At 45.1% G+C, this 16504-nt stretch overlaps 1 protein-coding gene across 4 annotated transcripts in view; it reads right to left on the reverse strand.

Moving 5' to 3' along the window:
* GRIN1 (glutamate ionotropic receptor NMDA type subunit 1) overlaps positions 1–16504 on the reverse strand; it is a 41159-nt gene that overhangs the window by 21468 nt on the left and 3187 nt on the right. For 2 of the 4 annotated variants that reach the window (XM_036751292.1, XM_036751290.1), the window contains exons 2-5: positions 14409–14543; positions 9907–10083; positions 5957–6019; positions 4989–5089 (exon numbers count right to left, since the gene is read on the reverse strand). In XM_036751292.1, the coding sequence (XP_036607187.1) occupies positions 4989–5089; positions 5957–6019; positions 9907–10083; positions 14409–14543 (476 nt within the window). The remainder of the gene's footprint in view (positions 1–4988; positions 5090–5956; positions 6020–9906; positions 10084–14408; positions 14544–16504) is intronic. The other 2 variants (XM_036751291.1, XM_036751293.1) reach the window with 1 other exon arrangement.

The following is a 16504-nucleotide window of genomic DNA, read 5'->3' on the forward strand; positions in this document are numbered from 1 at the left end:
TCAGTACAGGTCACTAGGAAGTTAGTAACAGAGCAAGGATCTGAAACCATGTACTCCGACTCCAAGGCTGCTCTTTCTACTAGAACACATTTACCATTATCGTCATCATGATGGAAACCAGATCTCTGAATCTCAGGGTTTTGACTAACAGAGGACTGGGGTGCTCCAGGAGGGAGGGCTGTGTCCTCCATTTTCTTTTGGCAATCACCTAGTCTCTCTCTTATTTGACAGAAGAGGAAACTAGGACCCAGAGAAAGGAAGTGACTTGTCCAAGGTATAGGCTTGGCATTAGGGAAAGGTAAAACAGGCAGCTGCCTAGCATACAATCTCAGAACTTTTCAATATGACTTTTTAGAGCACTTTATACAACTTTTTATAGTAATATAGACTTTTTTTCTAGCTAAAACTTCAACTTTCTTTGGCCTATGTGTTCAGTTCCAACATTATTAGAAAAATCCTTACATTGCTATAGAAAAATGCTTTTTATATTTTATGTACATAGTTTTAAAGCCAGGAAATCCCTCTCTCCCTAGCATGTGGGAATCAATTTTGTGACAAAGTCAGGTTGCATGTACTATAATGTGAGCCAGTAGCCTTCAATGGACAGTGACACCCAGTGGATGTGATCTTCCATGGCATGAGGCTGCAATTTTCAGACCTTTCCTTGTCCCAGTTCTGCCACAGGTCATAGCTTCCTTACTACCCTGTGAGATCTTGGAAGGTAGACAGGAGCTGTTGTATCTTATTAAGTCACTAGATCTTCCTTGGTGCCTAGGACCAGGCAGGCCTCTGATAAAGGCTAAAATTGAAGCATTTTCCTTTTTTTTTCCCTCAAATATTCAAACACGGCAGTTTTGGGAGAACAGAGTAGGGGTTGCATTGTGACAGAATGCCAAGGACAGGTCTCAGAAAGCATGAGGAAGTGACAACATCACAGGTATAGCCATGTTAATGTGTCCAGCTCCCCTTTTGACAGTGGGGTTCGGATCATTATTTGAGCATTCTTTAAAAAAAAATCAGTCATAATGGGATTCTTGTATAGAAGACTTCATGAAAAAGACAGATTTATCTCATTAGGAAATTTGTCCTTTTTGAATACATTGAAATCTTTTCTGAATCTATTTCTATTACCAGAATGTATTAAGGCAAATCAGTTTATCTTCCCTGGACCCCACTTTCTTCATTTGCATTAGTATCACAGCATGTAGAGCTGGAAGGGGTCCTAGAGATCATCTGGTCCAATCCCTTGTTTTGCAGATTCAGAAATTGAGTCCCAGGGATAGGAAGTGTCTTGTTCGAGCTCATAGAGTCAGTAACTAGCATCAGTGGCACGATTCAAATGAATTAACAATTGGTTCTCCACAGAACCTAGAGAGGCCGGCCCCATAACAACCAGTTTGCGAAACTAAACCTAAAATTAGGTACCTGTTCTACCAAACTGGTGTGAAGAACTGGTTGAATCCCACCACTGATTTACTCCTCTGACACCTAAGCTATAGTTCTTTTGATTACAATGAGGCTATTTCCATGAAGGGGATGGACTAAGTACACTTTCAGCTCTAAATCCTTGGATTCTATGATCTTGGGGCAACGAGTTCCTAAGTTTACTAATTCCATGTGAGTTTTTACACCTCAGAAATCAGCAACTGCTATAAATCAAGACTTGATTGGTTGTTTTGTTGATTGCCTAGACTTAAGAAAGTGATGGAGAAAAATGTTAATAATGCAGATTAAACCTAAAAATGTGTCCTGCATACATTTCCCCACCCATCCACTCAGAGCAGATTGTTAAACATTTACCAGCACACACTTATTTACTTCTCAAAGTGGAATGTAAAACTTTCCCCCCAAAACATCTTTCCATCTTCTTTCTCTAGTGTCTGGTATTTGGTGATTATCTATGTCATCCTTTCCCATATTTCTTCCCCTCCATCCCTACAGGCTAAAGTGTCCCCATCTTGTTTACCAGTCCTTATTTATTTTCCTTTTCTAATACCCCAACTTATTTTTTTTGTCATCCTCACCCCCTCCCTTTCACCCAAGTATCTTCTCTTGGGTCATAATTGTCATTTTTCTCAGACCTTTCCCTATGCTAGTGTTTCTGTCCAGAGGGGCAGTGGCCAGACCTATCCACAGCTCTACGGTAGGGGTGGGGTGGGATAAATGTTGTTTAGTAGACAAGGACAAGAGTTTTCTATTTTAATTTCCAGCTTACTTACCAATGCTATCTAATTTTGTGAAGGTCTCCACAGTCACACAGAAGATTTATATCTTCATGGAATGATCTACAATGATGAACCTTTCATCCTTGCTCTATCCCTTTCCCCAGAACACAGGGCCTTCCAATCTACAAATGTGGTTGGATGAGCTCTTCCTTGCCACTGCTACCCTCCTCCCCAATCTATCACAACCCACATTGAAATTCATGGTTTACTTTTCTGATATCTCATGCAATTTCAAAAAGCATAATTGTGGCCAGATATATTCCAGAGTCTAGGGGAGAGATGAACTGCTGGAACTAGGGCAGTGGTTGTGGGAGGCCAGGAAAAACAGAACAAGGGCCAGCCAGCTTTGGACATTTAAGCCCCTTCACACCTGGGCAATCCCATCACAGAGACTCCTGAAATTGATCTTGGTATGCAATATCATCTTGGGATGACATGGCACTACTAAAGTCCTTGGCAAAAACGGGCAGCATGGCATAGAGATAAGAACATTGGGTGGGGAATCAAATAAGAAATCCTGGTTCTGGTCTCCCATCACTGACTATGTGGTCTTGAATGGGCTATTTCCCCTTTTTGAAGGGAGTTTCCTCATCTGTCAAACTCTAACATTGCTCTTTAAGGCTCCTTCCAGCTCTGTCTGTCTGGGAGTCCATGAAATATCAGTGTAACTCCCTCTTTTAGCTAATTTGCAGGAAATGCAAAATAAGACCAATCTCTGGAGTACCTTCCTATTTACATTTTGCCTTTGACAGGAGAAGTGCCTACTTTTCTTTTGTTTGTTCCATTTCTAAAACAGTTGTGGACTTGATGTACTAACTAGAACCATTGAGGAGGAAAAATGGATAAGATTGAATCTTGGTGGGGACTTAGAAGAATAATTCTCGGACATATAGAGAACTGAGTCAAACTTATAAAAATTAAGAGCCATTCCCAAATTGATAAATGATCAAAAATATGATCAGTTTTCAGATGAAGTAATCAAAGCTGTCTATAGCCATATGAAAAAATACTCTAGGAGTATTGATAGGAGAAAGGCAAATTAAAACAATTCTGAGGTTCTACCTCATCTCTATTAGATTGGCTAATAAGACAGAAAAGGTAGGGGCAGCTAGGTGGTGCAGTGAGTAGAGCACCAGCCCTGGAGTCAGGAGGACCCGAGTTCAAATCTGACCTCAGACACTTGACACATTTCCTAGCTGTGTGACCTTGGGTAAGTCACTTAACCCCAATTGCCCTGCCAAAAAACAAAACAAACAAACAAAAAACCCCAAAGACAGAAAAGGTAAATGACAAATGTTGGAGGGAATGTGAGAAAAATGAGACTTTAATGCACTGTTGGTGGAGTTGTGAACTGATTCAACCATTCTGTAGAGCAATTTGGAAATATACCCAAAGGGTTATAAAGCTATGCATGTCTTTTGACCTAATGATACCACTACACCTGTATCCCAAAAGAGATTAAAAAAAAAAAGGAAAAGGACCTATATGTGCAAAAATATTTATAGTAGCTCTTTTCTGGGGGTAAAGAGTTAGAAGTTGAGGGAATGCCCATCAATTGGGGAACGGCTGAACAAATTGTGGTAAGTGATTATGATGGAATACTATTGTACTATAAGAAATGATGAGCAGGATGCTCTTAGAAAAACCTGGAAAGACTTACATGGGCTGATACAAAAGTGAAATGTACTGTGTACAAAGTAACAGCAATGTTGTAAGATGATCAGCTGTGAATGACTTAGCTATTTTCAGCAATACAATGATCCAAGACAATTCTGAAGGACTTATGATGAAAAATGCTATCCATCCCCAGAGAAAAAACTGATGGAGTCTGAATATAGATTGAAGCATACTTTAAAAAAAAATTATTTTTCTTGAGCTTTTTTTCCCTTCTCTATGTTTTCTTTCACAATACGACTATTATGGATATGTTTTGCATGACTACCCATGTATAACCTATATCAAATTGCTTGCCTTCTCAATGAGGGGTGGGGGGAGGGAGGAAGGGAGAGCATTTGGAACTCAAAGTTTTAAAAATGAATGCTAAAAACTGTTTTTGACATGTAAATAGGGAAAAATAAAATACTAAATAAAAACTAAAAAAAAAAGAGCGAATGACCTAAAGATAGTTAATGATGCTTTAATGCTTTTTAATGATTCATTAAAATGAATGAATTTAAATATAATTACTAAGCATGTTTGGTTGGATGCACTGATGTAAAACATTAAGTTTATTTTTAAGTTAAAAATTTTTTTAAAAAAGAACGAATGTTGGACTTAGAATCAAGACACCTAGATTTGAATACTGGCTTAAAGATACTTCCTATTTATGTGACCTTGGATGAATCACTTAACCTCCATGAGTCTTAGTTTCCTCTTCTGTGAAATAGGAATAATACTTGTACTTCTTGAGGGAAAAGTACTTTTTTAAGTCTCAAGAAACTATATAAGCATTATTTTATTTCCAATTCCAACTCAGTCTTATAAGTCTATGTTGCCTCAATTTGCAAATGTCAAAGGCCTTGTGGAACTTGAAATATATTCTATTACTTTCTCTAGGAACTCTGTAGTGTGTTGAAGGGGTGTGTGTGTGTGTGTGTGTGTGTACATGATTTAGGGAGGGCAAGATAAGGGCTACACAGGGGACTGGGGCAGAGATGAAAAACTCTATGTTAGGGAGAGTTAGGTCAGAGCAGGAATAAAACCCTGAAGCCTCATGATGGGGTTTAGGGGCAGGTGACAACGTATCTTTGACTTCTGACTTACCTGGCAGAGAGGATGATGACTCGAGCCTCCAGCTCCTGTGCTTCCTTCAATAATGCTGTCACATTCTTGGTCCCAGGTTCAAACTGCAGCACCTTCTCTGCCTGTGGTTATGAACCGGAGTGTTAGGTCTGCTGGGTCCGTTACCGGCGCCTCTCTGGCGCAAAGGGGCCGCAGCCACCAGTAACCCCAAACGGCAATTCAGGTTAACTAAGGCTGTTGCCGTTTCCTCCTTTATTTCCTCTCCTTTTCCACTCACTCCTTCTTCGTTCCTTCTCTCTTTCCTTGGCTCCCTTGTTCTTGCTCTCTCTCTCTCTCTTTCTCTCTCTCTCGCTCTCTTTTTCGCTCTTCCTCTCTCAGTCAATCTCAAACTCTCTCGCGCGCTCTCTCTCTCGCGCTCTCTCTTTCTCTCCTTTTTGCACTGTGCATGCAAACTGAAGTGGACCGAGACTCAGAAAGAGGCGTGCAGCGGACAGGTAACAGAAAAAAGGCTTTCGGAATGCAACCGGGAACTCAGACGGGGGCGTCTTTTCCAGAACCGCGGGAAATCCGCAAAGGCCCTGATTTAGGCAGTGGCCAGCAGGAGCAGCCCCGTCCCCAGGTGACCAGATAGGGGCAGCTCCCTCCCGGGTTTCAAAAAGGAAACCCTGGCGGGTCCCGACGGTTCACATGCATTTCCCAGAGAGAGCTCGTCCTTCTCCTCCTGCTGACTGTACTTCTCTCTCTCTCTCTCTCTTTCTCTCTCTCTCTTTCTCTCTGTCTCCTCAAACAAAACTACCAGCTCGGCACCGCCACGTGCGCCCATGTTGCCAGCACCAGCCTGCCTCGACTTTAGAGTTATTCTTTGTTTGGTTAAAGCCCTCTCGCCCGGAGGCGGAGGCAGACGCCTGAGGGCTGGTGTCTGTGACTCTCACAGGCACCTCAGTGACTACCTAGGTCGGTGGGCGGCGTGCACGTCCATGCAAAGATACCTTGGGTCCTCGCTTGTTGTCATAGGAAAGTTGGTCGAGGTTTTCATAGTTCCTTTTTTTACTCTGATGGATAATGTGCACAGAGAAAATATGCAGACACAGAAGAAGATTATAAACAGCTGAAAATGACGAGCACTAAAGCAAATCCAACATCACCGCCTCTCCACGGTCTGCATGAGGGCCACGTAGCCATGGAGCTTGCAAACACCATATTTTCCCTGCGAGAGTCGGGGCTGGGCGGGGCGGGGACCGAGAGTGGGGGAGACTGGTGCTGGAGGGACAACTCCTAGCCAAGGAGCCGGGGGTTATGAAATAGCTCCTACCTTGGGGAAAGAAAAGTGTGTTGGCATTTGGATCCCGCTCCCCTCCCCCTACCCATATGTCACCCAATCTGTGTCCCTGTGTGTCCCCATTTCCATCCCATCCATGTCCAAAATTGTGTCACTGTATATCCTGATCCATGGTCTACCATCTGCATCCCAATCTATCTTGGTCCATGTCCCCTTCTGGGTTCCTCCTGTCTGGGAGTACTGTGTCTTGTTGCAAACGTGCATGAGGGGCTGAAAGCTCTGCCTTTCCCCCAATGAGCAAAACTGAATATTGGGCATGCTTGATTGTCCCTCTGTCTTCACTATAGGAGATGGTCCTTGGATTGGACTGGTATAAATTCTCAGACACTATGTGGAGAACTAGGTCTTGAGCAGAGTGCATGGCTGTTTCATATGTACACACAGATAGGAAGAATGTATATATGTATATATACATATACATATATATACACACACATATGGTAGAATCTGTGTGCTAGTCACTAAGAACCTAGACAATCAGGAGGGTGACAACTGCATGAAATTATCCGGGGAGAAAAGGAAACTCCATGTCATTACCCCTCCCTAAGAGGCTATGAAATACTGATGAATTGGCTTGTGATGTTAATGCAATGCCAGGCAGAACAGACAAAAATGTGTTGTTGGGGCCATCAGGCAGTGCCCAGAGCAGACAAACCCTCCTCAAGCTGGCCTCAGACTTTCCAGAGGATATTCATCCTTCCCAATAGCAGCCACTCCCCCACCCCACCCTGCCACCATTCACTGCTAAGAATGAAAGCCTGAGCTCTGACCTCCAGAGCTACTCTCTCTGGACAGAACCTTTAGGATACAGGCACTGTGTGTGTGTGTGTGTGTGTGTGTGTGTGTGTGTGTGTGTAGGTGTGGTGGGGGGGGTGCCCAACATTTGGGAAAGGCCCTGGTTGTATTCCATCTCATCACCACATGAGTTGGTAACACCCCCCACCCCTAATACCCATCTTCCTTTGTGATCTGTGACCCTCAGGAAACCTGTCTGCACAATATGGGAAGACCTGCAGCTTGGACCTTGCACAAAAGACTAAAAGTGTATGGGTCAAACTTAAAAGTTACAGGACCTTCTCAAATCTTACTGACATATCTCTGGAGGAGGGGTTACAAATCCACTATGAATTTGCCATGGGTTTGTTCCCAGCTTGTAGCAATTCTAAGGAACAAGGTTCTTCAGCTTACTCCCTAATCAGTAAAGTGGGATAGCCCGGGATTCATCCACATGCTCCACTCTACTCACCTCTAGTTCTAGTATTTGAGGTTCAGCAAGCAGGCTGCAGATCTTCCTTGGGCCCCTCCTCTCTGTAATTTTATAAGCCCAAATCTCTCCTCTCTACCTTTGTATTTATAAATTAGTCTTTCTCTAGACCCTCCCTCTTGGCCCCCAGACATCTTTCCCTTCCTTTGAGACAATTTCTAGTATCTATTGTAAGAGTCTTGTATCTATTCTAAGGACCAATATTCTGGCATAAATGCATTACAGGTTTTATGAGAGTTATGGAATCACAGAATTGTCAGTTCTCTAGAAGAAATCTTAGAGAACAGCTAGTCTTAGTCCCTAGTACAGCACCTGGCACATAGTAGGCACTTAATAAATGTTTCTTGTGTTAAAATGTACTATCTCCTTCATTTTGCAGATGCATAAACTGAAGCCCAGAGAGGTGGTGATTTTGCTCAAGGTCATATACACATTTTGTTAGAGGCAGCCAAGACTAGCATTAGGACACCTGGTTCCCAGTCCAGGACACTGTCCATTGTACCACCTTTCTTCTCAAAACAAAACAAAACTTAGCCTCACCTATAAATGTATAGATTTCATCGTGCATTTCCTCCTCTAGACCATTTATTTAAAAAATTAAGTAAGGATTACTCCAGCACTGATCACTGGAAGGGTCCACTGTTTATATTTCTCTAACTTGAGAGGGGAGACATGGCCCCTGACCTCAGACGCCTCCAGTCCTAAGTAGGAGATGTCCCTAGCTCCAGAAAACCCATCCTCATGACTTCTCTGTCAGCTAAGAAGGATGTGAACCTCCAAGAATCTATAAAATGGGTCAAAATTTGGAGAGAGACCTAAGGTCTTCCCCATTATCTAGGGCCCCCAGCCCCAGAATCTGCTCTCTTCCTGTTTCTCCTCATATTAGCTCTGGACTGGCAAACACCCTAATTGAGCCCAAGGGTTGCCTTGAGCATAGACACAGGACAGGATGGGAGTATGTGTGGGATGAGTCTCTGGCTTCCCTCTTAATCCAAGGAAGCAATGGAGCATTCAAAGATTGGGCTCATGACCAGGGTTGTGGTCATGAACCAAAGGAATTGAGGTCATGGTAGAGGGTGAGAGTGCTTGATTGGAAAGCATGAATAACAGCACCTCTGAAGTGAAAGGAGACTAAATGCTCCAGTCCTCAGATCCCCAGCACTGGTGGTGGGAAAGATATAGGAGGGCACAAGAAAGGGAAGATGAGAGTAGAGAAACTAGGGAGAACACAAAGGGAAAGGCAAGACTCCAAGGGGATGGGGAGACACTTCAACCTCTTTTCCATCTGTGCTAAGGACAATTCTCTGCCCAGACCCCAGAATAGCTGGAGAAGTAAGACTCAGGAAGGGAGAATCAGGTACCTGGGAAAGGGGAGAGAGAAAAGGGCTAGAACCTGGGCCCTTTTCTGGGATAGTGCCCTTATCCCGGAAAGGTTATGCCTGGGCCAGTCTCAGGAGTGGGATATCTGGGACCCTCTGAGATGTGTTTTGGTTGGATTCTGATAAGGACAAGGCCTGGAGATTGTAGAGGCTGGGTAGATTTAAGAGCTTCAAGGTCCATGCCCAGATAAAGACCTCCCATTCACAGGCTTGGGACGAGATGAATAATAGGATCATAGCCTTAGAACTTGAGGGGGCCTCAGAAGCCTACTCAAACTTCTCATTTTACCAAGAAGGGAACTGAGTTTTAAGTGATTGGCTCAAGGTCACACAGGCAGTAAACATCAGAAGAGGGGATTTGAACCCAGAGCCCCTGACTCCAGAGTGACTGCTCTTTCCAGTATACCATGCTACCTTCCAAATATCAGAATGAAGTCTCTGAAGAAACAAGTAGAGCTAAGGGCTGGGCTACATGGCTCACTGGCTCACACTCAGGATTTGGGAATACACTTGACGGGACTCCAGCGGACTGACCTATGCCCACTTCCTAGGCACCTAGCCTAGGGAGATGTGTTAGTGGGCAAAGGGACAGTTCCAGGGCAGGGGGCTCCATGCCAGGGTGCAGAGGGGAACAGCCCTGCTTGGAGTCCCCCACACCCAGCCCAAGGGGCTCCTGGAGGCAGGGGCAGGGTGGTGTTTGCAGAACTCCAGGTTATGTGACCCTTTGCCAGTAGGGATGACACGTGGGAGATTTCGACTATGGCAAAGCACGTGAAATGAACCAAGTACAGATTGGGTTGGGCGCTCGTCAGACATGGTGATGCCGGCCATGGCACAATGGAAAGAGAAGGGTGTTTTACACATAGGAGCTACAGACACTGTGGCCCCGCCCCAGGCGGCCTCTGCCCTCTGCTCCTCGCCTCAGCCGCCTCCCTCAACCACCCCTGTCCCCCTCACCTTGGACTCCCGCTCCTCCAGAAGAGTTTCTAGACGCTTTTGGGCTGCCCGGCCCTCGTGGTCATCGCTGACAATGAGGATGATGTGGTTCCAGCTGTAGACACGCATCATCTCAAACCAGACATTTGATTGGTGGGAGTATGGAGGCACAGTCCGAAGGAAGCTCAAGTGGATACTCTGTAGGGGACACAGGAGAGATTGAGGGGGACAGAAGCTACAATGTGTGTGTATATATGTGTGTGTGTGTGTGTGGTGTGTGTGTGTGTGTGTGTGTGTGTGTGTGTGTGTGTGTGAACTAAGGGTAGGGAACAGGGACTCAGGAGCATAGAGGCCAAGGGGACCAGAATTCTGGTCTAAGGGACAAGTGGCCAGAAGGACTTGAGTCCTGGAGTCTGGGGATGTGGAGGCCAAGGAGAGACAGAGTCTGAGGTGGGGAAAACTAAGAGGTGAGAGAATCCTGAGAGGTACGAGACTGAGAAGAGAAAAGGCTTGAGGGGAATTAGGATTATGGGGGATGGAAACTGAGCAAAGGGTACCTAATTGGGATGGAGGTTGGGAAGTTGACTGGAAACTGAAAGGGCAGACATTTTCACCCAGATCCTCCCATCCTCCCCACTGGCCAGGCTAACACTTACCGGTCTAAGGGATTGGGCACTGTCCCAGCCATGGGATCCCTCTTCTGTCTTCTATGCTCCCTACCCCTGCTTCTGTCTCTATGCTCCCTACCCCTATACCTTTTTTTTTTTTTTTTTTTGCTTTTTGGCAGGGCAATCGGGGTTAAGTGACTTGCCCAAGGTCACACAGCTAGCACATGTGTCAAGTGTCTGTGTCCTCCTGACTCCAGGGCTGGTGCTCTACTCACTGCGCCACCTAGCTGCCCCATCCCTATACCTTTTGTTTCCCTCCCACACCTAAGAATCAGAATCATAGAATCTTTAGTTGGAAAGTCCCTCAAAGGTGATACAGCCTACCTTTAACCCAACTCTGGACTGCTTATTTACAGCATCCTTGTCAAGTAATGATTGAACTTCTGCTCAAGCATTTCAAGTGATGGAGTGCCAAGATAGCCCATTCTAGCTTCAAACAGTTCTTTTTGTCAAGAACTCCTTTATTTTGAGTCAATATCTCTCTCTCTGTAATTTTTGCCTGTCGGTCCTAGGTTCTGATCTTTAGGAAAACACAGAATAAGCCTGGACTCTTTTACAGGACAACCATTTGGATATTTGAAGACAGGTATCATGCCCCCTTATAAAGTTTTTCTTCTCCAGTCTAAACATCCCAGATTCCTTCACTATATGATTTGGTTCCCATGTGATTTGATTTCAAGTCCCCTTACCATGCTGGTCACCCTCCTCTAGAAATACTCAGATTCATCAATGACCCTTCTAAAACCTGAATCCTCAAACTGAGCACAGTGTTCCAGATGTGGCTTGATGAGGGCACGCTACAGTGGGGCTATGACTTCCCTCATTTTGGATATTGTACTTCTTTTAATGTAGCCTAAGATTACATTAGGGTTTTTTTATGGCCATTGTGTCACACTGTTAACTGATACTGAACATACAGTCCACTAAAATCTCCTGGTCTCTTTCACATGATCTGCTGTTTACTTATTCATTCTTCCCTTCTCATGCACTTGTATAGATGATTTTTTAAAAATCCAGATGTCCATCATTCTAGGATCCTGAGTTCTTTTTGAAACTTGGGGGTAAGATAAACCGATCTAGGCAGTGAGAGGGGCTGGGTGTGTGTGGTGCTCTGTGGTATAAGGAATGTCAATGGGGAAGAGGTTTCTTCCTCGTACAGCTTCTATCTACATATATACCTACACCCCCTTTTAAGTCTACGGCCAAAAAAAAGATGGAGACTGTCTTCAAATATCTGAAAGGCTGTCATGTGAAAAAGGAATTAGATTTGCCCATTTGTCTTTAGGAAGTAGAACTAGGACCAGTGGGTAGAAGTGATATAGTAGGTCAATGTGAGTTCAACAGAAAGGGCTTCCAATCCTCTCTGTCTCCAGCAGTGCTGGTTTTCCCCATCCTCTGGAGCTGACATAGTCACTGTGGGTGACACTGTTGACACCCCACCGGGCCTCCACGCATGTGCTTATCTCTGCCTGTGCTGGTAGAGACGTGGAAAAAACCTTTCCTTCCTGTTTCAGTCAAGACAAGGTTGGAATTTGTTAAAAGTAACTTTCACTAAGAGACTACAAAAGGAAAATCACCAACTTCACACCCCCTCCCCTCAATCCCCATGACCAGTGGAACAACAAAAAGCCTCAACAACCACAAAATCAGAGAAATTAGTGAGCTTTACACAGAGTTCAGATCTCTGATCCAAACTTAGCAAAATCTGTCCACAGATGGTGTCAGCTGGGATGGTTTAATGTGGCTTCTAATTTTTTAGTTCTTTCCTCTATCTCAGTGGTGTTTGGGGGTACCTAGCCTTGAAGCCCCACTTTTGAGTGTTGAGCATCTATCTGCCTTATCTAGCTCTTACTTTGGTTCTTTTCTCCCCAGGGGAGGGGCTGGGTTCTGAGACTGTTGAGCTGATTAGTACTTGTTAAGTTGCTAAGATATTTTTGTATTTAGAGAGAAGAGCATATTATAAATGATTTCATTGGAATTTGGGGCAGACATCCCTTCTTCTTCAGCATACTTTCCCCTGTACTAACTGAAGGTTATAGGGTTCATTCAGTAGGCTCTCCTTCCCTCCTGGGCTTTATAAGATGAAAAGCCTGTTCTCTGTGTGTCTATTTTTTCCCATTCTGTGGTTTTCAGCCCTGAGGAACTCCTGGAGAGGGTGCCTGAGGGACAGTCCTTGATCCCGGGATGTCCTCCACCTATGCATCCAGTTCTGGTAGCTCCCAGAGGCATCTGTTAGATTTAGGGATTGTGTTTGTCATGGTGCTTAACCACTCCAGTGTCCAGTAAATGATCTGTGAGCAAAATGATTTTCCCAAGACATGCATGCAGAGTTTTCAGATGCTGCTGGCGGAGGGGACTGGGGGTGGGATGAGGAGGAGGGAATCTTTAGAGCCCAGATATGAAAGAATTTTCAACATCCAGAGCCATCTCTCGGGGCAGTGACCTTGGGCAAGTCACTTCTCTTGAAGACTGAGTTTCTCCATCTGGATAATGAGATCTCATCTCGAGGGTCCTTTCTAGCCAGGAGTTAACTTCATTCATTGGTCCTTAAATGCAGTGGGTACTTTGCTACCTCCAAATCTAGAATGCCCCTCCCCATACCTTTCCACTTATTTAAACTCTTTTTTTCTTTAAATCCCAATTCAAGTTTCTGGGCCCCTCTTCTAGGAAAAGTCCCCTGACAGCCCCAGGTCATAATGTTCTTCGTCTACTCAATTCCCTGAAGGGTTGCTAGATTGAGGGATTTTCTGGGCACTGAACTCACAGGACCTGGAATAACTTATCTTTTCTTGTGCTTGGTCTGTCCTCAGGGCATGGGACTCTGCCTCCTACATCTTTGTCTCCCCAGTATAAAGCACAGTAAGCATTCAATAAACATGTGTTGATTGATTAATGAGGGAAGGAGTTCAATCAGTTTATTCCCCACTGTGTGAAGTGGATTTACTTGGTCCTGAAACTGCTTTCTTTTTGTTCCAATATTAGCTCCCTGGAATTTGCTGAGTTGGGGGAGGGAATGCCCCCAGCTGACCCAGTCCTGAATTGGGGCTAGACTTTAACATCCCTTTGTGTAGTCTCAGAGAAAATTGGTGGCCCTCCAGTGACACAGCACAGGAGTAAGGTCTGGGAGGTAATAGAGAGGCAGGGGAAGCTGATTAAAGCATCTCCTATGAGCTCTCTTGAGTGGACAAACTGATATTTTTATGCAACATGGCAATTTTCCTAGCAAACTTGCGTCCCTCATGCCAAGCAGGAAAGCAGATGGGCATTGGTCTCCATTTCCCAGAAGAGGAAGAAACTCTTGGCTCTATCATCTTCTAGGGCTAGGGGTATGAAGAGGGCACTGAATATCAGGCATGACTGCTTGGCTATCTCAATTGCTAGCTTTGGGCTAATAACAACATTTGTGTCATCCTGGGAATGCTGGACAGTCTAGTGGTCTGGTTATTGGACACCTTAGACTAGAGTGCTTTCCCTCACCCTCTGCTTTGTGTAGGGTCCTCCAGCCTTGTCACTGACATAAAGTGGTCTGGGTTCCTCTCAAGGTCATGCCTAGTCCTGGAGGGACAGAATCTGGATCCCACATCCATGTAGAAGCTGAAAGAGCTGGTGGTGGCCTCAGGACCACTAGTTCTGGGGTTCCTCCTTTATATCACCACTCACCTACTGCCCATTCTCAGACCCGATTTTCTTCCTCTCTCTTGCTCACTTCTGGTCCCCAGATTCCTTGAGGCCTGAGGTTATCAGTCAGCTGTCTCTAGCCACAGAACTGCTGCCCATAGGCCAGTTCTACCCCAGTCTGACATAATGCAGGGCAGACTGCTGACCAGGGCATCAAGGAGCACATGCGGGAGTTACCTTGTCAGAGTAGATGGACATGCGGGTGGTGAGCCCCAGGACGGGGATGCGGTAGAAGCCGGCTGTGTAGGAGACGGGGGTTGGAGTGAAGTGGTCGTTGGGGGTAGGTGGGTGGCTAACTAAGATTGCGTAGACCTGTGGACATAGGATATGAGGTCAGTGGGGGTTGTGGGTCTGGGGGGGCCCAGGCATGCCAGCCAGCACTGCCTATGAGCCCACCCTCCCACCGTATTGGCTGATGACAAACGGAACCCGAGGCTGGCAAGCAGAAGTTGAGTCCACTGATGTCGGAGGATGTAGAAACTAGGGCTGAGGGAAATAAAAAAAACCAGAGGAGGTTGCCCAAAGCTGCAGATACCCCCCCCCACACACACATACACATACACACACACAAAGTACCACCATCACCAAACAACATCTACATATGGACACATCTGCCTTGTATGTATATATTGCCTAAACATACACAAAACCACATACAGAGACTCCATCCTTACCCTGGTCTCCTGCATAGCATACAATTACATACAGGCACATATAATGATAACCGGCATTACCATTCCCAAAGTGTTTTATATACATGATTTCGTTAGAACCTCATTACAACACTCTGACCATAAAGCCCCTTCGGAGACCATTAGAGGAAAATGATAGAGCCCCAGATGAGCAGAGCCTTAGCTAAGATTCAGAGAAGCAGAGGCAAGAGATAGGAAGCTAATAGCACCAGCCTCCATATACATCATTAGTGGCCCTTCAGGTATTACCTGCCTGCTTTGGCCATACCTTTGTTGAGGGATTCAAGAGGTGCAGAAACTGGGGAGTAAAGGGCATCTGAGGGGGCTGGGTGGTCAGAAGGTAAGACAGGGTAAGGTGAGACAAAGAAGGTGAGACAAACCTATCTGACTGATAGGTTTGGAGAGAAAGCCCAGACCTTCAGGGAAAGGGGTGTTTCCCTGTTTCTTGTTATAGGGTCTGACTCAGAGCCTGCCCACCCTGAGGAAGGTGTGGGAGTGAAAATGATGAGCTGGAAAGAAAAGGGTACAAATCAAATTCTCAAAATGGCATTGAAACCCTCCTCCAAGCCCTTTCTTCCCCCATCCAATTTGTCAGAACTCGATGGCTGAAGGGAACACAAAGGGCCCGCCCTGGGGGATGAGAGCCAGTTTCTAGCCTCTGACCTCTTCATGGTAGTGTTGAAAGGTTGATTTTTCAGTAGGTTTAAGATCAAGATATCCCTGGAGTTTTCCCAAAGTCATAGATACTAGTTGGTGGAGTGAGTAGTCTCCAGTAAGAGAAACCCCTTCCCCCAAAGGCCCTGGGTGTCCCAGTAGACCATAGCAACATAAGGAAGATATGAATCTTGAACCTATCAACAAGGGCCTGGGAAGTTGTCTGTTCTCTATCCAGGAAGAACAAGTTCACAGATAAGTATTCAGGCCCTCCCTTTCCTGATTTTTACAATGTCCCCAATTACCTGAATCCTTCTCCATGAACTGACACTAACTGGGACACCAACACTAATTTGTCACAGGATCATAGATTTCGAGCTTTAAGGGATCTTATAGATCATCTCATTTAGAGAGAGCTGGCCACTCCACTGGTAGGGAGTTGGGTCTAGAGTCAGGAAGGCTTGAATCAAAATCTGGCCTTTCAGATACATACTAGTTGTGTGACCCTGGGCAAGTCATTAGCCCTCTTCTGCCTCAGCTTCTTCAACTATAAAATGGGGATAGTAATAGCACCTAATAATCTTTGTAAAAAGTGTTTAGCCCAGTGTCTAATACATAGTAGTTACTATATAAATGTTTATTCCCTTCCCTGGTCCAAATCTTGCATTTTACAGATAAGAAACTAAGGCCCGGAGAAGTCAAATGACTTGCCCAGGGTCACACAAATTAGTAAGTAGCAGAACCAGGATTCAAAAATACCAAAAGGCCAAAAATACTTCATTCTTTCCAGGACACCAGGCTACCTCATAAGTCATGGAGAGCAAGTCTGTGTGTTTGGGGATAGTGGAATCTCACAGGGAGGAGAGGCAGAATTAGCAGGTCTCCCTGGCCTAATTGGACTGACTTGTGCCGGTCCCAGACCCTTTG

This window comes from Trichosurus vulpecula, chromosome 3, assembly GCF_011100635.1.
Source record: "Trichosurus vulpecula isolate mTriVul1 chromosome 3, mTriVul1.pri, whole genome shotgun sequence".
Taxonomy (NCBI): domain Eukaryota; kingdom Metazoa; phylum Chordata; class Mammalia; order Diprotodontia; family Phalangeridae; genus Trichosurus; species Trichosurus vulpecula.